General features: G+C 40.2%; 1 protein-coding gene across 2 annotated transcripts; it reads left to right on the forward strand.

Annotated features, from left to right (window-relative positions):
* The first annotated feature begins 701 nt into the window (after nucleotides 1–701).
* Nucleotides 702–18,619, forward strand: LOC129107347 (cAMP-specific 3',5'-cyclic phosphodiesterase 7B-like). Of its 2 annotated transcripts, none has more exons than XM_054618810.1 (13): nucleotides 702–968; nucleotides 3,959–4,019; nucleotides 12,001–12,090; nucleotides 13,013–13,173; nucleotides 13,291–13,354; nucleotides 13,572–13,667; nucleotides 14,425–14,525; nucleotides 15,696–15,827; nucleotides 15,932–16,023; nucleotides 16,280–16,424; nucleotides 16,515–16,611; nucleotides 17,973–18,053; nucleotides 18,215–18,619. In XM_054618810.1, exons 1-13 carry the CDS (start codon nucleotides 948–950, stop codon nucleotides 18,439–18,441), a joined length of 1,368 nt encoding a protein of 455 aa, XP_054474785.1. In that variant the 5' UTR covers nucleotides 702–947; the 3' UTR covers nucleotides 18,442–18,619. The 2 variants fall into 2 exon arrangements, with proteins under 2 accessions (XP_054474785.1, XP_054474786.1); XM_054618811.1 differs by lacking the exon at nucleotides 702–968 and adding an exon at nucleotides 1,328–1,346.
* The last annotated feature ends 236 nt before the right edge of the window (nucleotides 18,620–18,855 follow it).

Consider the following 18,855-nt stretch of genomic DNA (forward strand, 5'->3'; position numbering starts at 1 on the left):
TTGGAAAACACCACTTGGAAACTATCTCCCTCACCACATCTATTATTATAAAACATTCCAAATTTGAGCTTTATTTCCTTGAGGACCACCTCAGACTCAAATCAGTGATTGTATCAGCCATCAGACTGTACAACAACAGCGGAGACCACAGTCTGTCATCATGCTGACCAGGCATGTCTGTCATCATGCTGACCAGTCTGTCATCATGCCCCCCCCCCATGTGGATATACTGTACATTTTTATTTTTATTTTTATTTTTATTTTTATTTTTATTTTTATTTTTATTTTTATTTTTATTTTTATTTTTATTTTTATTTTTATTTTTATTTTTATTTTTATTGTATAATATGTTGTATTATTATCTGTTTCTATGTAGTTGAGCTGCTGCAACACCCGACCACAGTCTGTCATCATGCTGACCAGGCGCCCCCCATGTGGATATACTGTACATTTTTATTTTTATTTTTATTTTTATTTTTATTTTTATTTTTATTTTTATTTTTATTTTTATTTTTATTTTTATTTTTTTAATATATGTATATTAATATGTTGTATTTATTATCTGTTTCTATGTAGTTGAGCTGCCCCCATGTGGATATACTGTACATTTTTATGGCATATAATAGTATCCAGCGCTGATTGGTCCATTCCCCCACAAGTCCCGCCCCTTTGACGCTACAACCAGCCCCTCCCCTCTTCGCTCTCTGCGGCTCACAACCGAGTCAACAAGCGGCACGCAGCCGAGGAGAGACTGCAACTTCACTTTAGACTTCAAAAAAAAAAAAAAAAAAAAAAGCCCACACTCTGTCCTCACAGTCACTTTAAGCTCAGACAACACCGCGAGAGGACGAGTGAAAGCTGTCTTTTTCATTTTTCATTTTTTTTAAAAAACAGGTGCCTGATTCCGTCGCATTCACCTGCTGTCCACCAGCGTCCGCGATGGTTAAATGTCCTGTTTGATGGTCGAGGTATGTAAACTGTGACTTTACAGCTGTGTGCGGCTGCAGACACAGAGTACACAGAGGTTTGTTTTTGAATAGACCTGGTTAAACAGTAAACAGTCAGTGTTGCATTCCTATAATGTTCTTGAAAGGACATGTAAAGTTATGTAGTTTTTGTCATGGGACTATATATATTTTTTTTTAGATTCTAGGTAGTTGAGCTTATAGTGACCTTGTTTTATGGCAGTAACATTATTTTTGTTGCAGACTTCCTCATACATCCTCTTTATAAGCTGCAGTGATGGGCTACAGTAGGCCTTGTGTATTGTGCCAATGTGTCACGTCACTGCAGACCACATGGAGACAAGGGACAGGTGTGTGCAGTGAAGGCAGCTACAAGGAAAGGTTGATATGAGTTAAAAACAGATCTGGATGCTTCATAAGATATCTTGATGTACACGATACTCACAGGAAGTACAAGTACAGTGGTTACACAGAACTTGACTTAGTAAAGTTAATGTTATCTTCCAGTTAAAGTACATGTAGACTGGCTCTCCTATGTAAAACAAAATTGCATTGCACGTGGAAATTTATTCTTGCCCTTTAAAAGTTATAATAGTTTCTGTCTGTATATATAATATTTCAGTTACTGTGGATTCTCTACTGTTCTTTACTGTTTTTTTTTTACTGTTTTTTATTGCTCATTTGCTTATTTATAATACTTATTTGGATCTTTGTTTTTTTTATTTACTATGTCTCTTGTTTGCACTATCCTCTTTGCTGCTGTAATCCTGTAAATGTCCCCGCTGCGGGACTAATAAAGGATTATCTTATCTTAAACAATACTTTTTACGAGAAAAATCTATTTACACCTCCTAGTGTCAAACGGAGCTTTTTAAAATACAGTTAATTCTTGAACTTGAAAGCAGTTTGACAAATTAAATTTAACTCAAGGGCCACTTACTAGCCTTTTCCAGAGCTTTCTAACACATCTCATGGTTTCCCTAAGCAGATGGAGATTGCTCATTTGTCATCACATACATAATGAGTACCATATGCAGTGTTAACTTTTGACCACTCTTTGATATTTTAAATAAACACTTGTTACTTGCTGATCAGAGGGAGCTTTTCCGCCCTTTTCCTTGCAGCATTTTCTATCAAAAAGAATAGTATGTAAATGTTTTTTTTTTATCAAAATCTAATTTTTTTTGATGGAAGGAGACAGCAGGAGACAGTGAACAGACCTTCCCAATGTAAACAGTTTGACAGCACTTAGCCATAAGCAAAGACAGAGCGAGGGTTTGACTAGAAGAGCTGTCCAGTTGAGGTGAACAGTGATGTAAAACATTTGACAGAGGGCGTCCAGTAAACGTGAAGTAACCACGTGGGCTGGATGATTCAATGGTTGTTGCCTCTGGTTTGTCACCATCCACCCGTTTCCTGCACGCCGGTAAACAGTGTGCTCATTTAGATGTCAATCCTCCTACTCAAGGTACACTTGTATGACTGTCTTCCTGCAGAGGGCTAACATTGGAAACTATGTACAGTGTTGGGAAATAACAGGCGACTTGTTATGTGTTCATCACTGTAGTTGGTGTACCTGGTATCCATCAAATGTGTACTTGTCTTTGCTTTTGTGTTCATTTTGAACCAACACTGCTGAGTGCACTCAGTCCACTCTCACTCTTGTCCATTTTGCACACAGATATTGAGCCTCTATAACTATTATAGCCATTACTACCTTTTATAAATAGATGACCTAAATTGGGAAATGTACTGAGCCGAGTCTACATGAACTGCAGCCCAGGACTTTGGGTTGTAATTCTGTTTAGGAACTGACCTCAGATCGGAGTTCAATGTCAGATTATCACACTGCTGATGTACTTTATGATGTTTACTCATAAGAAAGAGATAAGCAAGGTATTAGTGGTGTAAAACTAAAAACATGGCAGGGATGTTGATGGAAACTTTTTCTGTCAACACTCACATTGCTTTGGTTGGAATGAGACAACATTAGTTTTGATTAAGGTCAAACGATTGGTTGTCAATCAGTTTGTCAAGTGACAGAAAAGCATTTTAAGCAAAAATGCTTAAATGTGAGAACTTACTGCTGTTCTTTGTTCTATGATGGTTAACTGATATTTTTTAACACAGAATTAGCATATTTAAGATGTCACCTTGGACTCATGAGAAATATTTTTGAGCATATTTCACTATTTTCTTAACATTATAGACAAAATTTGACAAAAACATTTGATTTGAATTCATGGTTACTTAAGTCATTACAACTTTCCACATGATGATGGCTAATGTTTCACTATTCACAGATTCGGGTTATGATGGAAAAATGATATTTGCTTAATGTGATGTACAATTGTGTAACAAACAGACTAAAGTACTAAAATAGTATTTTCTGAAAAAAAAAAGTAATGTAAAAAAAAAAACATGTGACTTGAACAACAAACACACCTTTGATAGAAAACGCCTAAAATAAATTTAGATTAAGACCCCTGACCATGAGGACCAACCATGTGGGCGCATGTGATTCATGTGCCAATGGTTGCTAGTCCATGCCAATATGCCACTTGACCCACTTTTTTCAGTGTAGTCAGCCAACACACAGACACCGCTTGTGCGCTTCTTACTCATCCAGATGAAGAGGCGTCTTTATCCAGTTCCAAAATCATCATTGTATTTGTAATATGAAAAAAACAAACAAACAAGTGAAGGAGAGACATTGTTAAACATCAACATGGTCGTAAAAAGTTGTGTGGACAAAAAAAAAAAACCACATTATTGATTTCACTTGAATGTGAAAGAACAGAAAACAAAGTAGCAGGCTGGCAGAATGGCACATCAGTGTGAAAGAGAGTCTCTGTGTGTTTTTGCAAAGACTGTCACCATGACTTTTCGCACAGTTCCTATTTATTAGCCCGGTTCATTGATGCTCTTAGATAACCGTGTGTATTTTGGGGTGTTGTAATATTAATCTCAGCCTCTCTTTCTCTCTGCCACAGAGGTGTGGAGCAGTCGCATTTAAAAGGTCGGAGCAGAATGCCATACAAGTTCGCATGCTGGGTAAGAACGCTAACTGACCTGAATACCACTTTGCTAAAAGGTTGTCAATGTGCTGTATATAGCCAACTGCAAACTGATGGTGCAAAATGTCTCCAAATATTTGGTTAAAGTGCTTCAGCCTGTCACTAACCTTTGTCCCGGTGTAATCTGTGTCAAACACTGTGGCATTTTTCTGCTATCTCTCTACTGTATATGTTAAAACTGTCCAGATGGATGGCTTTTGTTGAATAAAAGTGGTGCTCGATACAGTAGGTTTTACTCCAGACATGTTTTGAAAGTAGTGTCTGGACTGGAGACAGTAAAATGTATCTGTTTATCATAACAGTCTCAGACCTTGAAATGTAGCTAAAGCAATTTTTTTCCAAATCAGTCTTAAGATTGTTTATAAGTTCCCTGAAGAAGTGCTTAACTGCGTGCAAGTGTGAGGCAACCTTTAGCATACGATAAACAAGTACAGTGAGGCAGTGTATGGAATAGCAGTGTCAGAAAAACACACATGCTCACGTAGCTGCACGCACGCAAACAAGCAGAAACGCACAAACACGGATACAAACACTTACCACTATTTTCTTTCGATGTTTCATTTATTTACACTTCTCTGCAGAGACCTTCCAGAAAATGTGACCATCATTTAAAATAATCGTGTGTGCGTGTGTGCGTGTGTGTGTGCGTGTGCGTGTGTGTGTGTGTGCGTGTGTGTGTGTGTGTGTGTGTGTGTGTGTGCGTGTGTGTGTGTAAGGGAAGGATCGGCCTCAAAACTCCCACTGACCTTGTTGACTCTCTGATATCTTTCTCTCATTCTGTGCCATTATCACTGTGTTTCTTACTTTTGTCACATGATTTCTTTTCTGCACGTTTACACATTTAAGAATCTGAGCTCCGTTTCTTTGATTACGGCTTTGTTCGCATGTTCTGATTTATTGAAGCCACGTACAGACGCTATAATCTTTTTTTTTTTTTCCCGGTTGAACACGAAGTTATCGGCACTGTTGCACTCCTTTATATCGGTAAAGGCTGTTTCACACTTTAGTAATCGTGTAACTGATTACAATTAGGTTTTGGCATCACGGCTAAAGACCATTACAGTCTGGGCCAGTTGGTGCTGAACACCCTGGATAAAAATCCAGAGTTAGATTTTTACATGGGGAAGAGGCACAGCTGACCTCACGTAGCAGGAATATTTCCTTTTTCCACACAAGCTGCACGACAGACAAGCCAAACCAAACCGTTTTAAATTGATGTCCACTTCTATTTTTGTACGGAAACACATGAGAGTTTTTGCTCCTATGGGATTTTTGGGGGTTTCTTAGTGACGTCATCTGCTGATCACAGCTACAATAAAACATTGAAAACGCACCCATGGTACATTTTCACTGAATAACCGTGCTGTACATCACGTCCCTCTCCTTCTCACAGTTTCTCACAGCCTGCGTCTTTTATCTAAACGCTCTTTGTCCTCATGATTTCCTGCAATCGACTTCTTGCGTCTGAAAATGTGATGTTCAAGGCTGTGTGTCTGTCTGCGCCTGTGTGTGTGTGTGTCAGTACTTTTGTCCTCATGTGACTGTTTCTTAAGAGAACAGTTCCGTGGAAAAAAAGTAATGTTTATAGCTCTGCATCCTTCATGATAAGACAGATGGGTCTTGTTTACTTATATTCACCTAATTGTATTTATTGTAATGTGTTATGTGTTTTTTTTTTTTTTTCAGCCACAGGAAGGCCTTTGGGTGTTTGTGACTTTTAAGGACAAGAGGGAGTGTTTTCAGTCCCAAACAAATGTTCAGTTCATCTGAGTCAAAACTGGTTCCTAGGAGACTCTGCAGGGCACAAATATTAAAGGGATAAGTACAAGTATGACTTTAAGGCTTCACTTGTACTTGATAGACAGTGGAAATCCTGTTTGGATGAGTTGTGGATACAGTTGGTGATCACACAGTGGTGCTTGGTTAATTCATCATGAATTATCTTCTCTGTTTGCATCCGACATTTCTGATAACATCTGGTATCGAAGTTATGTTTAAGCCCAATGTCACTTGGACGGAAGAATTCAGAAGAAAAAAAATCAAAATAACCCGCGGCTGAAGTGTTTATATGCGGGTAAAGCCTTTATGAAGGGCGACTCACTGCATGTACCCTGATTTACCTTCACCAGAATAAGTTTAATATTATATACAGTACCAGTCAAAAGTTTGGACACACCTTCTCATTCAATGGTTTTTCTTTATTTTTATTTTTTTCTACATTGTAGATTAATATTGAAGACATCCAAACTATGAAGGAACACATATGGAATTATGTGGTAAACAAATAAATGCTCAACAAACCAGAATATGTTTTATATTTTAGATTCTTCAAAGTAGTTGAATGAGAAGGTGTGTCCAAACTTTTGACTGGTGCTGTACAATAGATTCTGTTCCTGCGACATTATGTTATTTATTCAGTGAACCTGGCAACAAGATTACCTGGAAACACAATTGGAGCTTTTTGAAACAATTTGACAATAAGTGGATAAATTTATCAATTAATAATCTATGGAATAAATATTTATTTTGCTGCGTCAAACCTCTCAAAAGCGAGAATTTCTTGCTTTTCTCTATTATACATATCATCGTAACTTAAGAACCTTCAGGTTTTGGAGAAAACGAGCACTATGAAAATGTCTGGGGTATTTTGATGGGCGTCTTTCGCTACTGTTTATTATTTTCTGACATTTATTAGATCAAACAATTAGCCAAATAATTTAAATAAATAATTATTTGCAGCCTTACACACAAAAACATTGTTTTTTTTAATTAAATAAAATAAATAATTAAATATTTCACGCAGTTGTGATGCTCTTATCATCTCTTTAAATGCATAGTATGCACAGGTTTATATACTATTTGTTGTAGAGAAGCGTTCAGCGACGGTATGACTCTCTCTGTTCCCACCGACCTGACCATGAGATCCTTTTCCGAGAACCCAAAGCCCCACGGTCGTTCACACAAATCCTATTGGTCTGCCGTCGGTGTAGCAGAGTGAGCGAGTGTGCATGCAGGCTCCGTGCGGAGAGAGGAGGGGCTTTTAGACTCCACAACAACACCGGCGCGAGTGAGACAGTAGAGAGGAGAGAGAATGCGGCAGAGGGAGGGAGCAGACCGCCAGAGAACGACTCTGGGAGAACGGAGATAGACGGATTCTCACATCTTTTTTCTGGCTTTTCCCTGCTTCCTTTCCTTCTATCACTCCACACCCATCTGCTCTCAGTCTTTCTGTCCCGTCCGGTTCTTTCCCGCTGCCGATTCTGTCTCTCTCTCTCTGCAGCCTTCATTCTTCTGTCCTACATTCTGACTTGCTACTATCTGTCTGTCTGTGTTTTCTCACCTATGGCTACTTGACAGCGAGCTTCTCTCGTCCTCTCTTGCTCTCTTTTTTTTTCACCGTTCATCCCCTTCATGAGTTTCCCCCCCTTCTTTACTTTGATCTCTCATTTCCCTGCACCTCCTTGTCCTCCACCTATCTGCTGTCTTTTGGCGTGAGGATGCCAGTGCTAGAGGGGCTCTGGGGCCCGGATCTCAGGATGCGGGACGCCAGTCTCGGGGTCGAAGTCGGTGTCTGTCCTGATGAGGCTCCTTCTCACTCGCCGGTCTGGGGTCCTCTCAGGACGCCTCCTATCACCTGTGGAGGCCTGTCGCTGGCCCTAGAGCTTCCGGCTCTCATTAGGCAGCTCAGGGCGGCGTGGAGGGCTCGCAGGGGAGGCCCCCGGGGGCCCGGGAAAAGTCAGGCCAGCACTTGGGTGGAATCAGACAAGGAAGAGTTAGAGGAGGTGAAGCATGACATAGAGGACAGGAGCGCTCAACTGGAAGGTAACTTGGACATAATAAGTTTTACATGTACAGTAAAACTTATGGGAGTCAGATTCCTCATCAGTGTTTAATGTCTAATGTATGTTTTACTTCCTCGTTTGACCCCGTTACTGTGTATGCTACAGGAAAACACTTCCTGAGTGTGTGTGTGGACTTAACATTAGATTTTTAAGGGGGGAGATTCCTTTATGATGTTTTATGACTTTTGTATAATTCATTGTTTATTTGTGTTTTCAAAATAGTGGTCATGTTTTTCGTCAGGTCCCTTTTCTGAATAAGGGATTTTCCCTTAATTGTTTTTGCTTTTCAGTGTTTGACTTTTGATTCCATGCCTGGGGTGCAAGTTTGCATTTTTGACAGGTGCATGTGGGTTATCTCTGACTGGTGGGCGTCTGGCCGTATGTTTACTCTCGTGTGTTTCTGAGTGACGTGACGTGAGATGAGGTTAAGAGCAGACGCCCAGGCGGAGTAGACAGTGAAATGAGGGATTTGGGCTGTAAAGCCAGAGTGTCTTACCGTCTGCGGAGCCGTACTGATGACACCGAAGTGATGTAATCAATCAGGCCGGGTCCATCTGTCTCGGGTGCAACACGGGTGACGCAAAGTAACATTGTTGACAGTTTCATTGGAATTAAACTGAAGTTTAAGGTTTAACAGTGATGACAGAAAGTCAGGTAAATCTTACATTTAACAATGCTGGTAATGAGTAGCCAGCAGGGTTTATAAACAAGGTAAATTCATACTACGATTAATAATTTAACCTGTTGTCAGATGATAACAAAAATGGAACAACGTACGTATAAATCTTTAATGTGCTTTTAAAGAAATATGAGGAAGTGATGATTCATACTGTGGGGAATTACCTGTCCGCAACCACTGACTCATAAGGTGGAAAACTGACAAATCTACGCTGTTCTCTGCCTGTGACTTTCCCTTTGCATCGTGATGACCTCGTTCACTTGACGACTCCTTACAGACAGACTGAGACTATCAGTGCAGCGTTTGATTTCACCACATACAACAGGTGTCGAGACATTGTGCGATACCTTGTCAGTGGGGATAGTGAGTCAGGATTTCCAAGGATGTAATGGGTGAGAAAGATCAGTATTTATCGGTGCATTTAGGTAGAAAAAGTACAGAGTTAGGCATTGCCAACAGGAGAAATGGTTTGTTCAATCGGAAATACATTTATTTAAATGTAATATGAATTCTCTTTTTTATTTACATTAGGACATTTGGAATAGCAAAGAATTAAAGGGGAGGAGCTGGATTTAAACTGTGTAAAACATATTTGATTCAGATAATTCACATAGAGGTATTACATGCTTCCTTTTAAGTTCTGCATTTGATTTTAGATTTTTTTTTTTGCCTTTTGTGTTTAGATTACATTACATTACAGTCATTTAGCAGACGCTTGATAACAGATTGATAACAGTCAAAAATAAACCATTAAAATAAAGCTGAAATGATTAGTCCATTGGTAGGGGATTAATCAGCAGATTTTCACTGGTTGTATTTGGTCTCTTTCTATCATATTCAGAAGGTCATCTTTTGAGTTTAGGCTGCTGTTTGAAAAAAACAAGACATTTGAATATGTCAACATGTGCTTTAAGCTTTGCCACAGTCCTTTTTAAAAAAAGATATTTTTGGATATTTGATGGACCAGACAACTGATCAGTTTGTCGAGAAAATACCTTTCTTGTGTTCTTTTAAAAATTAAAAAATTCTCTTTTTGGTTGACTATATAAAAGTGTGTGATGAGCAAAAATAGATCAGTTAACAAGTGTACCTTCACACATTCAAAACATGGAACATTTTATATGAATTTAACTATATTTAATTTTTACCTATCTTTTGCACATCTGGTTGCTGTCACTGTCAAGTCATCATTTTACTGCAGACTCACAGAAATGGAAAAGAAAATGCCAGAGAGTTAAACGTATCTGGAGATTCCAGCCAGCTGTGTGGATGTAACCACGTTTCCAGATAAAAAGAAGCAGCCGCAGCAGCCGCAGGCGGCAGGAAACATCGCCTGCCTCTGTGTGTTTTAAAACTGTTTGTATTCGAATGCATGTGGCAGCGATGTGTCTTCTCTTTCTGAGAAGAAAAAACAGCCCCCGAAAGCACCATTTGTGCCGTAAACACCCACAGATTCAGCGAAGCCAAGTAAACATATATCAGTGTCCCATATGTGAGTGTGTGGGCTGTGTGTGCGCCAAGTGTGCAATATTGTTTTCGCATTTGTAATTGGGGATTTAACCTCATTTGCAAGTGTGTGTGTATGTGCACTGATTGTTTTATGCACGGATGCATGACGAGACACGTGCACATCCGTCTACAAACACCCTTTCTGAATGCTTCCCGTCCTAAATGACCCAGTTCTGAGCCGCGCAGAGACAATGACCTATTTACCACACAGAGAGTTAAAGGAAGAGAAAAGGGGGGAGTGAGAATGAGAGTGAGACGAAAGGATGGATAAGGATGTGGAGAGGGGATGTTGTTGTTGAACAGAAAGGCATGAAGGATGATGGGAAAGTTGAGTGGGTAGTAGCGGAGAGAGAGAGAGAGAAGGATGTGGAGACAGAGGAAGACGAGGAGAGGAGGATGGAGAGAGAACTCGAGCGAGGGAGGAGAGCCTGTGTGTGTGTGTGTGTGTGTGTGTGTGTGTGTGTGTGTGTGTGTGTGTGTGTGTGTGTGTGTGTGTGTGTGTGTGTGTGTGTGTGTGTGTGTGTGTGTGTGTGTGTGTGTGTGTGTGTGTGTGTGTGTGTGTGTGTCTTTCAGTCTGTCTGTGTTGGAGGAAGGGGTTTCCCAGATGATGCATTTCCAGCACCCCCCCCCCCTGCCAACCAACACACAGTATACAAAAAAAAAAAAAAGGCTTTCCCCTTTTTATATTTTTTCTTGCTCAAACTCAGCCAGCAGTCTTCTGCCTCACTTTAACAGGCTGAGTCACTTCCCTGCAGCCGTTTATATTTGTTTGGTGGACTATAAAGATGCAGAAATAGGGAATGATGCCACTTTTCCTCCGTATGTTTTATGCATAGCTGCCTAGCCTACACGCACACACACACACACACACACACACACACACACACACACACACACACACACACTCACACTCACAGCACGGCAAAACCACAGCAAAAAAACCACTTTGCCTGCAAACTATGCCGCTTTGGCAGCCTCACACACTTGCAAGCAAGACCTGGCAACCAGAGGGAGTTGCCACAGTGACTCCAGCCCCATTATCAGGTAGTTTAGCTGCTCTCCTAAGTCGCAGGGGTGAAGCGAATGGGCAACCTCGGGGACATAATGCGCTCCAGTTCTTCCCATCCGATCTGTAAATTATTCAGTAATTTTCATAGTTTTTAGTGTATTCAAGTGAACATTTCATGTGTGCACTGGGGCTTGGGACCTAGTTCTGTTTTGGGACCGGCCTCAGGGTGTGTGAATTGTGCATTTAAAAACAAAAGGACCTATAGTGCTGCAGTGTTCCCTCTCTCAGTCTGACAGGTGCTCACACAGCAACGATTAAAACCCAAAAGGTTGCTTCTCGGAATCCTATGGTAAAACATCTTACAGTAAACAAAAAAGCTTGATATCTTTTCAGAATGAAATGTGCTGTCAGCATGTCACAAATAAGCACATGAGTCGTACACAAACCCTTCAAATAGAAAGCCTTTGTTTTGCCAGAAATGAAGACCAGTCTTTCAGTTTAGTTCTTAATTTACAATGCCCACAGGTTGTGTGAATGTAATTGGCATCGCCGTGAAACCAATAAAATCAAGAACAACTTGTGTGTGAACAGAACGTACGCAGTCAGTGCACCATAACAGCTGCACAGTGGTGTGAAATCCCTTCTCCTCGGACCAGATGCATGATGTCCTGATGATTCGGTGATGTCAAAGATCACTTTGTTTCAGAGAGAGAGAGAGAGAGCGAAATAAATCTGCTTTTATGAGGCTGCTTATGATGAACAGCTCCGTTGTCTTCTCATTCCCCCCCCCCAACTGGCTGTTCGACTCCTCATTCAGTCCAGTTCAAATGTCCAGTACAGAACATCAGTGATGACACCAAATGTTTACGTTTCTTCATCCATCTTTCTCTTTTTTCGTCCTCTGTCTGTCTGTATGCAGCTGATGGCAGACTGAACACTGGTTATGCAGGGGTGTTGCTGGTGGAGAGACGAGGCTCCTACCCGCTGATTGACCTGCGAATCCTCAAAAGTAAGTTCAAATCATAAACATTTATTGGCCATGTCAGCAATGGTCAGTCCAATAACACAACTCTTATATATCTGTTTTCTTAGAAACAACCAGTTATAGTGTTTTGAGTGTTGACTGCATTCAATGTATCATATTTTTTGCATCATAAAAGTAAAAGCATGTGTAAGTTAAAGTATAAAAAATGAACCTACCCTTTCCGATGTTAATAGGGTGGCCAAAATAGTAGAAACGGCTGTCAGTATAACATAATATAATTTAACAGCAACACAAACATTTTAATCTTCATGAAAGGAGGATTTATTGCAGGACTGTTTTATTAGATGGCAATAGGTTTATCTGGGTGTACCTTAAACTGAGTGTAAATAATGTGGTTTAAAATATTTTTATTTTTCTTTAAAATTTAAACATATAGGGAGGCTGCAAAAAATAAAACTGTTACATCTAAAAGTTCTGTACTTTAAATTAAGAGACATAATATAATAGTACTTTCCCTTTTGAACCTAAAACACTGACAAAATTGAAGAAGAGATGGATTTACCCATTTGTATAATAGTTATTGCACATTTGATCATTTTGTAGAATGTTTGATTTAGATGAAATCAGCATTTGTTGTATTAATGCTGAATCCAACATTACATGACCTTGATAACTTCTACTTCTTTGTATTTCTTAATTATTGTGAGTGATAAATCTTTATGAATCATGGGATACTGAATCAGGGTAGATGGGTATTGAACTCAGTTCAAGTGTACTTGAGTGAGACACACATTTGTCTACTTACCTGATGGAGCATGAAGCTGCACATAATTGACTAAAAATCTTAATCCTGGGAAAGAGCCACATATAATTCAAGAAATCATAAAAAAAAAAGATGCTTTCTCTGTTCTGAACTGTTTTGAATGTAAATCATTAATAATTTCAGCCAGTGCCCAGCAGGGAGAGGTAGTGGCCGGCAGGAGGAAGGTGAAGCGTCAGCTGAGCTTTCAGAGGTACTGCCACGCCTCCAGGCTGCTCAGGGGTTTGATGCCCCACACCCCCAGGTCACTACATCTACTGGACGACGTTTACCTGGGACAAGCTGCAGTAAGAACACGCAAACAAGCACACACACACAGTCCAAAAAATGAAGGTACAAGTCCCTGCATTGTGCATGTATCAGTTTTGAATCACTTTCCAAATACTGTCTGTTTTTCTTCACAGCACATGCTATCAAAAGTGGGCACATGGAACTTTGACATTTTCCTCTTCGATCGTCTTACAAATGGTGAGATGGCCTTTTTGTACAAGTTTAACAAATCCATACCATAATCCTTCACCAATTAAACCATTCTTTATTACTGTTGTTGTTATTCGTTTTTGTTCCAATTTATTTTAAGAGGTTTTTCTCTGTCACAATACATCTATTAAACACATTTTGTACTATAAAATATAATTTTCTGAGTAAATACACTAAAAAAACGTAATTAATCTGTGTGCTGTAGGTAACAGCCTGGTGACTCTGATGTGCCATCTCTTCAATGTCTACGGTCTCGTTCACCACTTCCAGCTGGACATGGTCAAACTGCACAGGTTTCTCGGTAAGCTGTAAACGTCAGTGATTACACTCATCCACTCTCTGTCCCGCTTTGTTCTCCAGCAACATAGATGTAAAAGTGCATCCTTATATTCGTCTATTTCTTCAGGAATCTGCTTGACTCAAAAAAATGATAATATCCAACTTTAAGTATAGCTTGAGTCTGTAAAAAGTGCAACCAGCGGCCTTTTTGGCGGGGCAAAATGCTTGGAAATCTGAGAAGGGTTTTACTTTTCAGGAAATTCCAGTATGACATCAACTGCTTCTTTTGTCTCCCAGTCAGTCAGTACAAAAGGGTCACAGGGTTTATGTATAAAGTGACTTTGTTGTAAATATTAATCCCCTATCCATAGCACACTAAATGCTACCATCAGATACAGCACAGCAACAATGAGCTGTTTGTTGTTATGGAAACGAAGTGCGCAATCGTTTGTTTTTTTCAGCATTTTCTGTTTGTGCTTTTTCCACACACAAAATGCAATATAAAAAGACAACCCACGTGATTTATCTCCACTCGTCGTTAGACAATGGAAAATGAGAGCTAATAGTGTTATGTTGAACAAAATGTTTACATGCTCCTTTTGAATCGAAACCTGTGAACTGGTTTCTACTTGTTAAACACAAGACTCTGCTCTGATAATCAAATTAAAGCATTTACATAACCGTTTCAAGAGTGTTTGCTCAAATGGTGTTAAAATCTGATTTAAAAATGTGAAATTTGAGATGATGCAATTAAGTTCAACCTTGTTCTGTCTTGCCAGGCATGGTGCAGGAGGACTACCACTCCCAGAATCCCTATCACAATGCTGTTCATGCTGCTGATGTCACTCAGGCCATGTACTGCTACCTTAAGGAGCCCAAGGTAATGAATAATACTGTATTCAAACACACACACACACACACACACACACACACACACACACACACACACACACACACACACACACACACACACACACACACACACACACACACACACACACACACACTACCAGGCCTGAGCTTCTCCTTGACATATTCTATTAGCTTCTCCTCCTGCAGGATAATTCCTGCTCACTAAGACTCGACAGCACATCCATCCTCAGCCTGGAGAAATCCCTGATCTCTCTGACCAGATTAAGAGTCTCTGCATCTTTCCCTTCACACAGTAATTGCTTTAGTGTCCTTTGTTGCTCTGCAAAGCACTTTGTAATGCACCTATTTTGTTAAAAGCACTTAGATTAATAAATTGAACTCGGCATAGCTCACACGACGGGCGTGTTCCAGATAACAAGCACACACTCGCAATGTGAGATGTCAGGCCTGCTGCTTCACCGATCAATATGCAATGTTGTCTTTTACTGACCATAAGGCATTTATCATCACACACTTTTGTGTTATAAATTCAAATCACTTATTGATCACTTATTTTTTCCTAATTATCTATTTGGTATTCATGCTCTGATGAAGGTCCTTTAGACCGGAAGCTGAAATAAAGTATTCTTTGCATAGATTTAAGAGCGCAGATATCTATTCCACTTGTTTGGTATTTATAAAATTATCCAGAATGATTCCTCTACTATACTCAAATCACAAAAAAGGGACAGTAAAACATAAAAAAGTACATTTGTGTAAGTTAATTAGAAGAGTACGGTATTAGGACAAGTATTTTATTTAGTTCAGCACTTTGGAGCAAATTTGAGGATGCAAAGTCCTCATCCTCAGAAATTGTTGCTCTTTTCTATCACGTATATCCCCCGAGGATTAAAAGAGCTCAAGTCCTACATTCATCACCAATATGGAAGAGTCACAATAATGAAAATAATCACTGTCCTTATACCTACGGGCTTCCACTATCTTTGTGTCAATCATCATTGACAAACTGACAAGGTGACATTGATGGGGAAATCAGCTACTAGTGGGGATTAAAACTATAAATTCAGCTCTACAGGGTTTTCTTTAGGGCAGCTTAGCAATCAGGTGTCATTGACATGACAGTTTGTGTCCCTTCTAAGTAAGGAACAATTGTTTTCTTTTCGTGTGTTGGTTGTAGCTAGCAGAGCAGCTGAGTCCCCTGGACGTGTTTCTGGGTCTGATGGCAGCAGCCGCCCACGACGTGGACCATCCTGGAGTCAACCAGCCCTTCCTCATCAAGACCAGACACCACCTGGCGTCCCTCTACCAGGTACACACCATTTTGTGCTGCCACTGTGTCAGCGTGTGGGGGGAAAATGTGCGGAAGGTTTAGCGTCGAGTCTGTAACAGAGTCTGTATGAAACTCGTTTACAGAACACATCTGTGCTGGAGAGTCACCACTGGAGATCCACTGTGGGCATGCTGCGAGAATCAGGACTGCTGTCACACCTGCCTGCTGACATGTCGTAAGAACTTTTACAGAAACGCCTAATTCAAACAAATATTTATTAGGATATCACAGCGCTCTGTCTCTTCAAATAGCACATTGCTGTAAAAAGGAGCAAAAAGGTCACAACAACAAAGTACAGCGTATGATAACTCACTAATTAATATACGGTATGATCTAGAAAATATAGCTGTTGGTGCAGGTTTAATGAAAATGAGCACAGGTATCAGTGGTTTTGTTGTTGTGGCTCAGTGGTGCCCCCCTCTGTTCTACAGGCAGGACATGGAACAGCAGCTGGGCTCTCTCATCCTGGCTACAGACATCAGCAGGCAGAATGAGTTCCTGTCGACCTTCAGAGAACATCTGGATAACCAGGACCTGGACCTTCAGCTCGCCTCACACAGGCACTTTATACTGCAGGTATACTGCACGAGCACCTGACGACAGTGTTTCCATGCAACATTCAAACTACAATGTATACTTAATACATCTGTCTCTCTTTGCCTTCAGATTGCTCTGAAATGTGCAGACGTCTGTAATCCATGTCGGGTTTGGGAGCTGAGCAGACAGTGGAGTGAGAGAGTGTGTGAGGAGTTCTACCGACAGGGTGAGTCAAATATGATTTAACAAAAACATATATATACAAAGTGAAAAAATACCTTGTGTCTTATGAAAGGGACTGAATGTAGCACTGTAATGCTGCAAGACACACCTGGATACCATAACATATATTTTACTACAGTGGAAATGATTCAATGTTTAAATTTCAGGTCAGATTTATATTTTAAAGCAAATGCCACTATGAAAAAAAATAACACATTTCCAACAAAAGGTTAAAATTGCTGTAAACAACATAGTACTATATCTTTTTTGTTTTTGTCTATTTTCAGTGAGGTACCACATCGATACACAGTTAATTCATAAATGTACAACCTAAATCCCTTCCCCTGATTTACTCAGGTCTGCTCCTCCTATTTCTCACTATTCTCTCTCTCATATGTCCTCTAAATTCATTTGTCTTCTCTCTCCACCTCAACACTCTCACATTGTTATTGAGTGATGTCTAGGTGGGTATGAAGAGTGGGGGGTCAGAGTACATTTTAACCAGGAATGAACAACCAGAGGTTGAGGTTAATTTTCTTGACAAAGACTTTAGCAGACTTTTTCATCCATGTTTGTTCGGTTTTCAAGCACCTGTTGGTTAAATCCCAAAAATCAGAGCTTCCAAGCTGTTATTCAGATATGGATGCAAATCTTTTCAGAGATGTTTTTTTTCACAGTAAATGTATTAATACCTGAAAATTAGAGATGCACCGATCGATCGGACATCTCAGTCTCGTATACAATTATTTTTTTTGCCCGCCACATTTACACACACGTGCCACATGATGATTTTATGTCTCGTACTCAGCGGCACAGACTGTAAAGTCAAAAACGCATACACACAACATGTCGTCGTTGGTGTGGAAGGTCCTCAGTGTGAGTGAAGAAGACATAAAGCTCGCAATTTTTAACACGTGAATGTGGAGGAACAACCTTAAAAACAAGGTGCATTTCTGATGATAAGCAGCACAGACGACGGGTTTCTCGGTATGTGGAAGTTCTTCAGTGTGAGTGAAGAAAACATCAAGCTCGCAATTTGTAACACCTGCAAGTCCAAAATTTACCTTGGAGGAACAACTTTTAAAACAACGTTTTGAAAACAAGAAGATACTCTAACGTTTCTGAGAAAATGTAAGTTATTTAATAGTCGATGTTTTCTTATGAACATACAATTGAAAATAAATGTTCCATGAATCGGTGCATTTCTGATGATTAGGGGGAATAAACTTGTGTTTCCTACCCTTTTGGCCTTCAACAAAGTGTTAAGATATTGCCCTATCGATTTCCAGATTGTCTGCATCAGCATCTTATTTTGTTACATCTTCTTTTTAATAAATGTGTTTTCTGAATTTTTTTGGCCTACAGGTGACCTGGAGAGAAAGTTTGACATGGAAATTAGTCCTCTGTGTAACCAGCAGGCTGACTCTGTCCCAGCTATTCAGATAGGTGAGTACTAGATTTCACACACCAAGAAATGTAAAACTGTATAATCATCAAGATGTCCCTCAATTTATTTGGAGATGACCCACCTTTGTTGTGTGTGTGTGTGTGTGTGTGTGTGTGTGTGTGTGTGTGTGTGTGTGTGTGTTGTGTTGTGTGTGTGTTAGGATTCATCTCCTACATCGTGGAGCCTCTCTTTGAGGAGTGGCACCGCTTCACCGAGCCCAGCCCGCTCAGCCAGACCATGATGGGTCACCTGCACAAGAACAAGGCTCGCTGGAGCCACCTGCGATACGCACACGCAGACTCGGACACGCAAACACACCCAGACGCCGAGGAGCCCGAGCCTGAAGGAGGAGGAGGAGGAGGAGGAGGAGGGGAAGACATCCCTTAATCTTCCTCTTGTTTCTTGAGGGGTTTGATCTTCAGGAGTGTCCTCCAGCATATTTTCTCCCGCTGCTGGTTGTTCACAGGCTCTGACAGTGGGAGCACTGGAAGGGAGTCTGGCTTCAATTCATGAGAAACAGCTCCCTCTGCTGGAGCGGATGACTGTAGCCCTGCAGGGGGAAAAAGAAGACAGAGAGAGATTGATGTTAGGGCAGATGGATGGATAATCTTAGTAAATGCCAATTTGACAAAGTCATGCCTTGCTCTTTACCCCGAGTGATATCTGCTTCAAAGGATTCTGAGAAATGCAGGAATTGATAGTTTAAAGCTGATGACAAGCGAGAGATCAATGAAGACGAACTATTGAAGTGTTTGCACAATGCTGCTAGAACAATAAAGAAATTAAAAAGCCAAAATGATA

The sequence above is a fragment of the Anoplopoma fimbria genome, chromosome 18 (assembly GCF_027596085.1).
Source record: "Anoplopoma fimbria isolate UVic2021 breed Golden Eagle Sablefish chromosome 18, Afim_UVic_2022, whole genome shotgun sequence".
NCBI lineage: Eukaryota > Metazoa > Chordata > Actinopteri > Perciformes > Anoplopomatidae > Anoplopoma > Anoplopoma fimbria.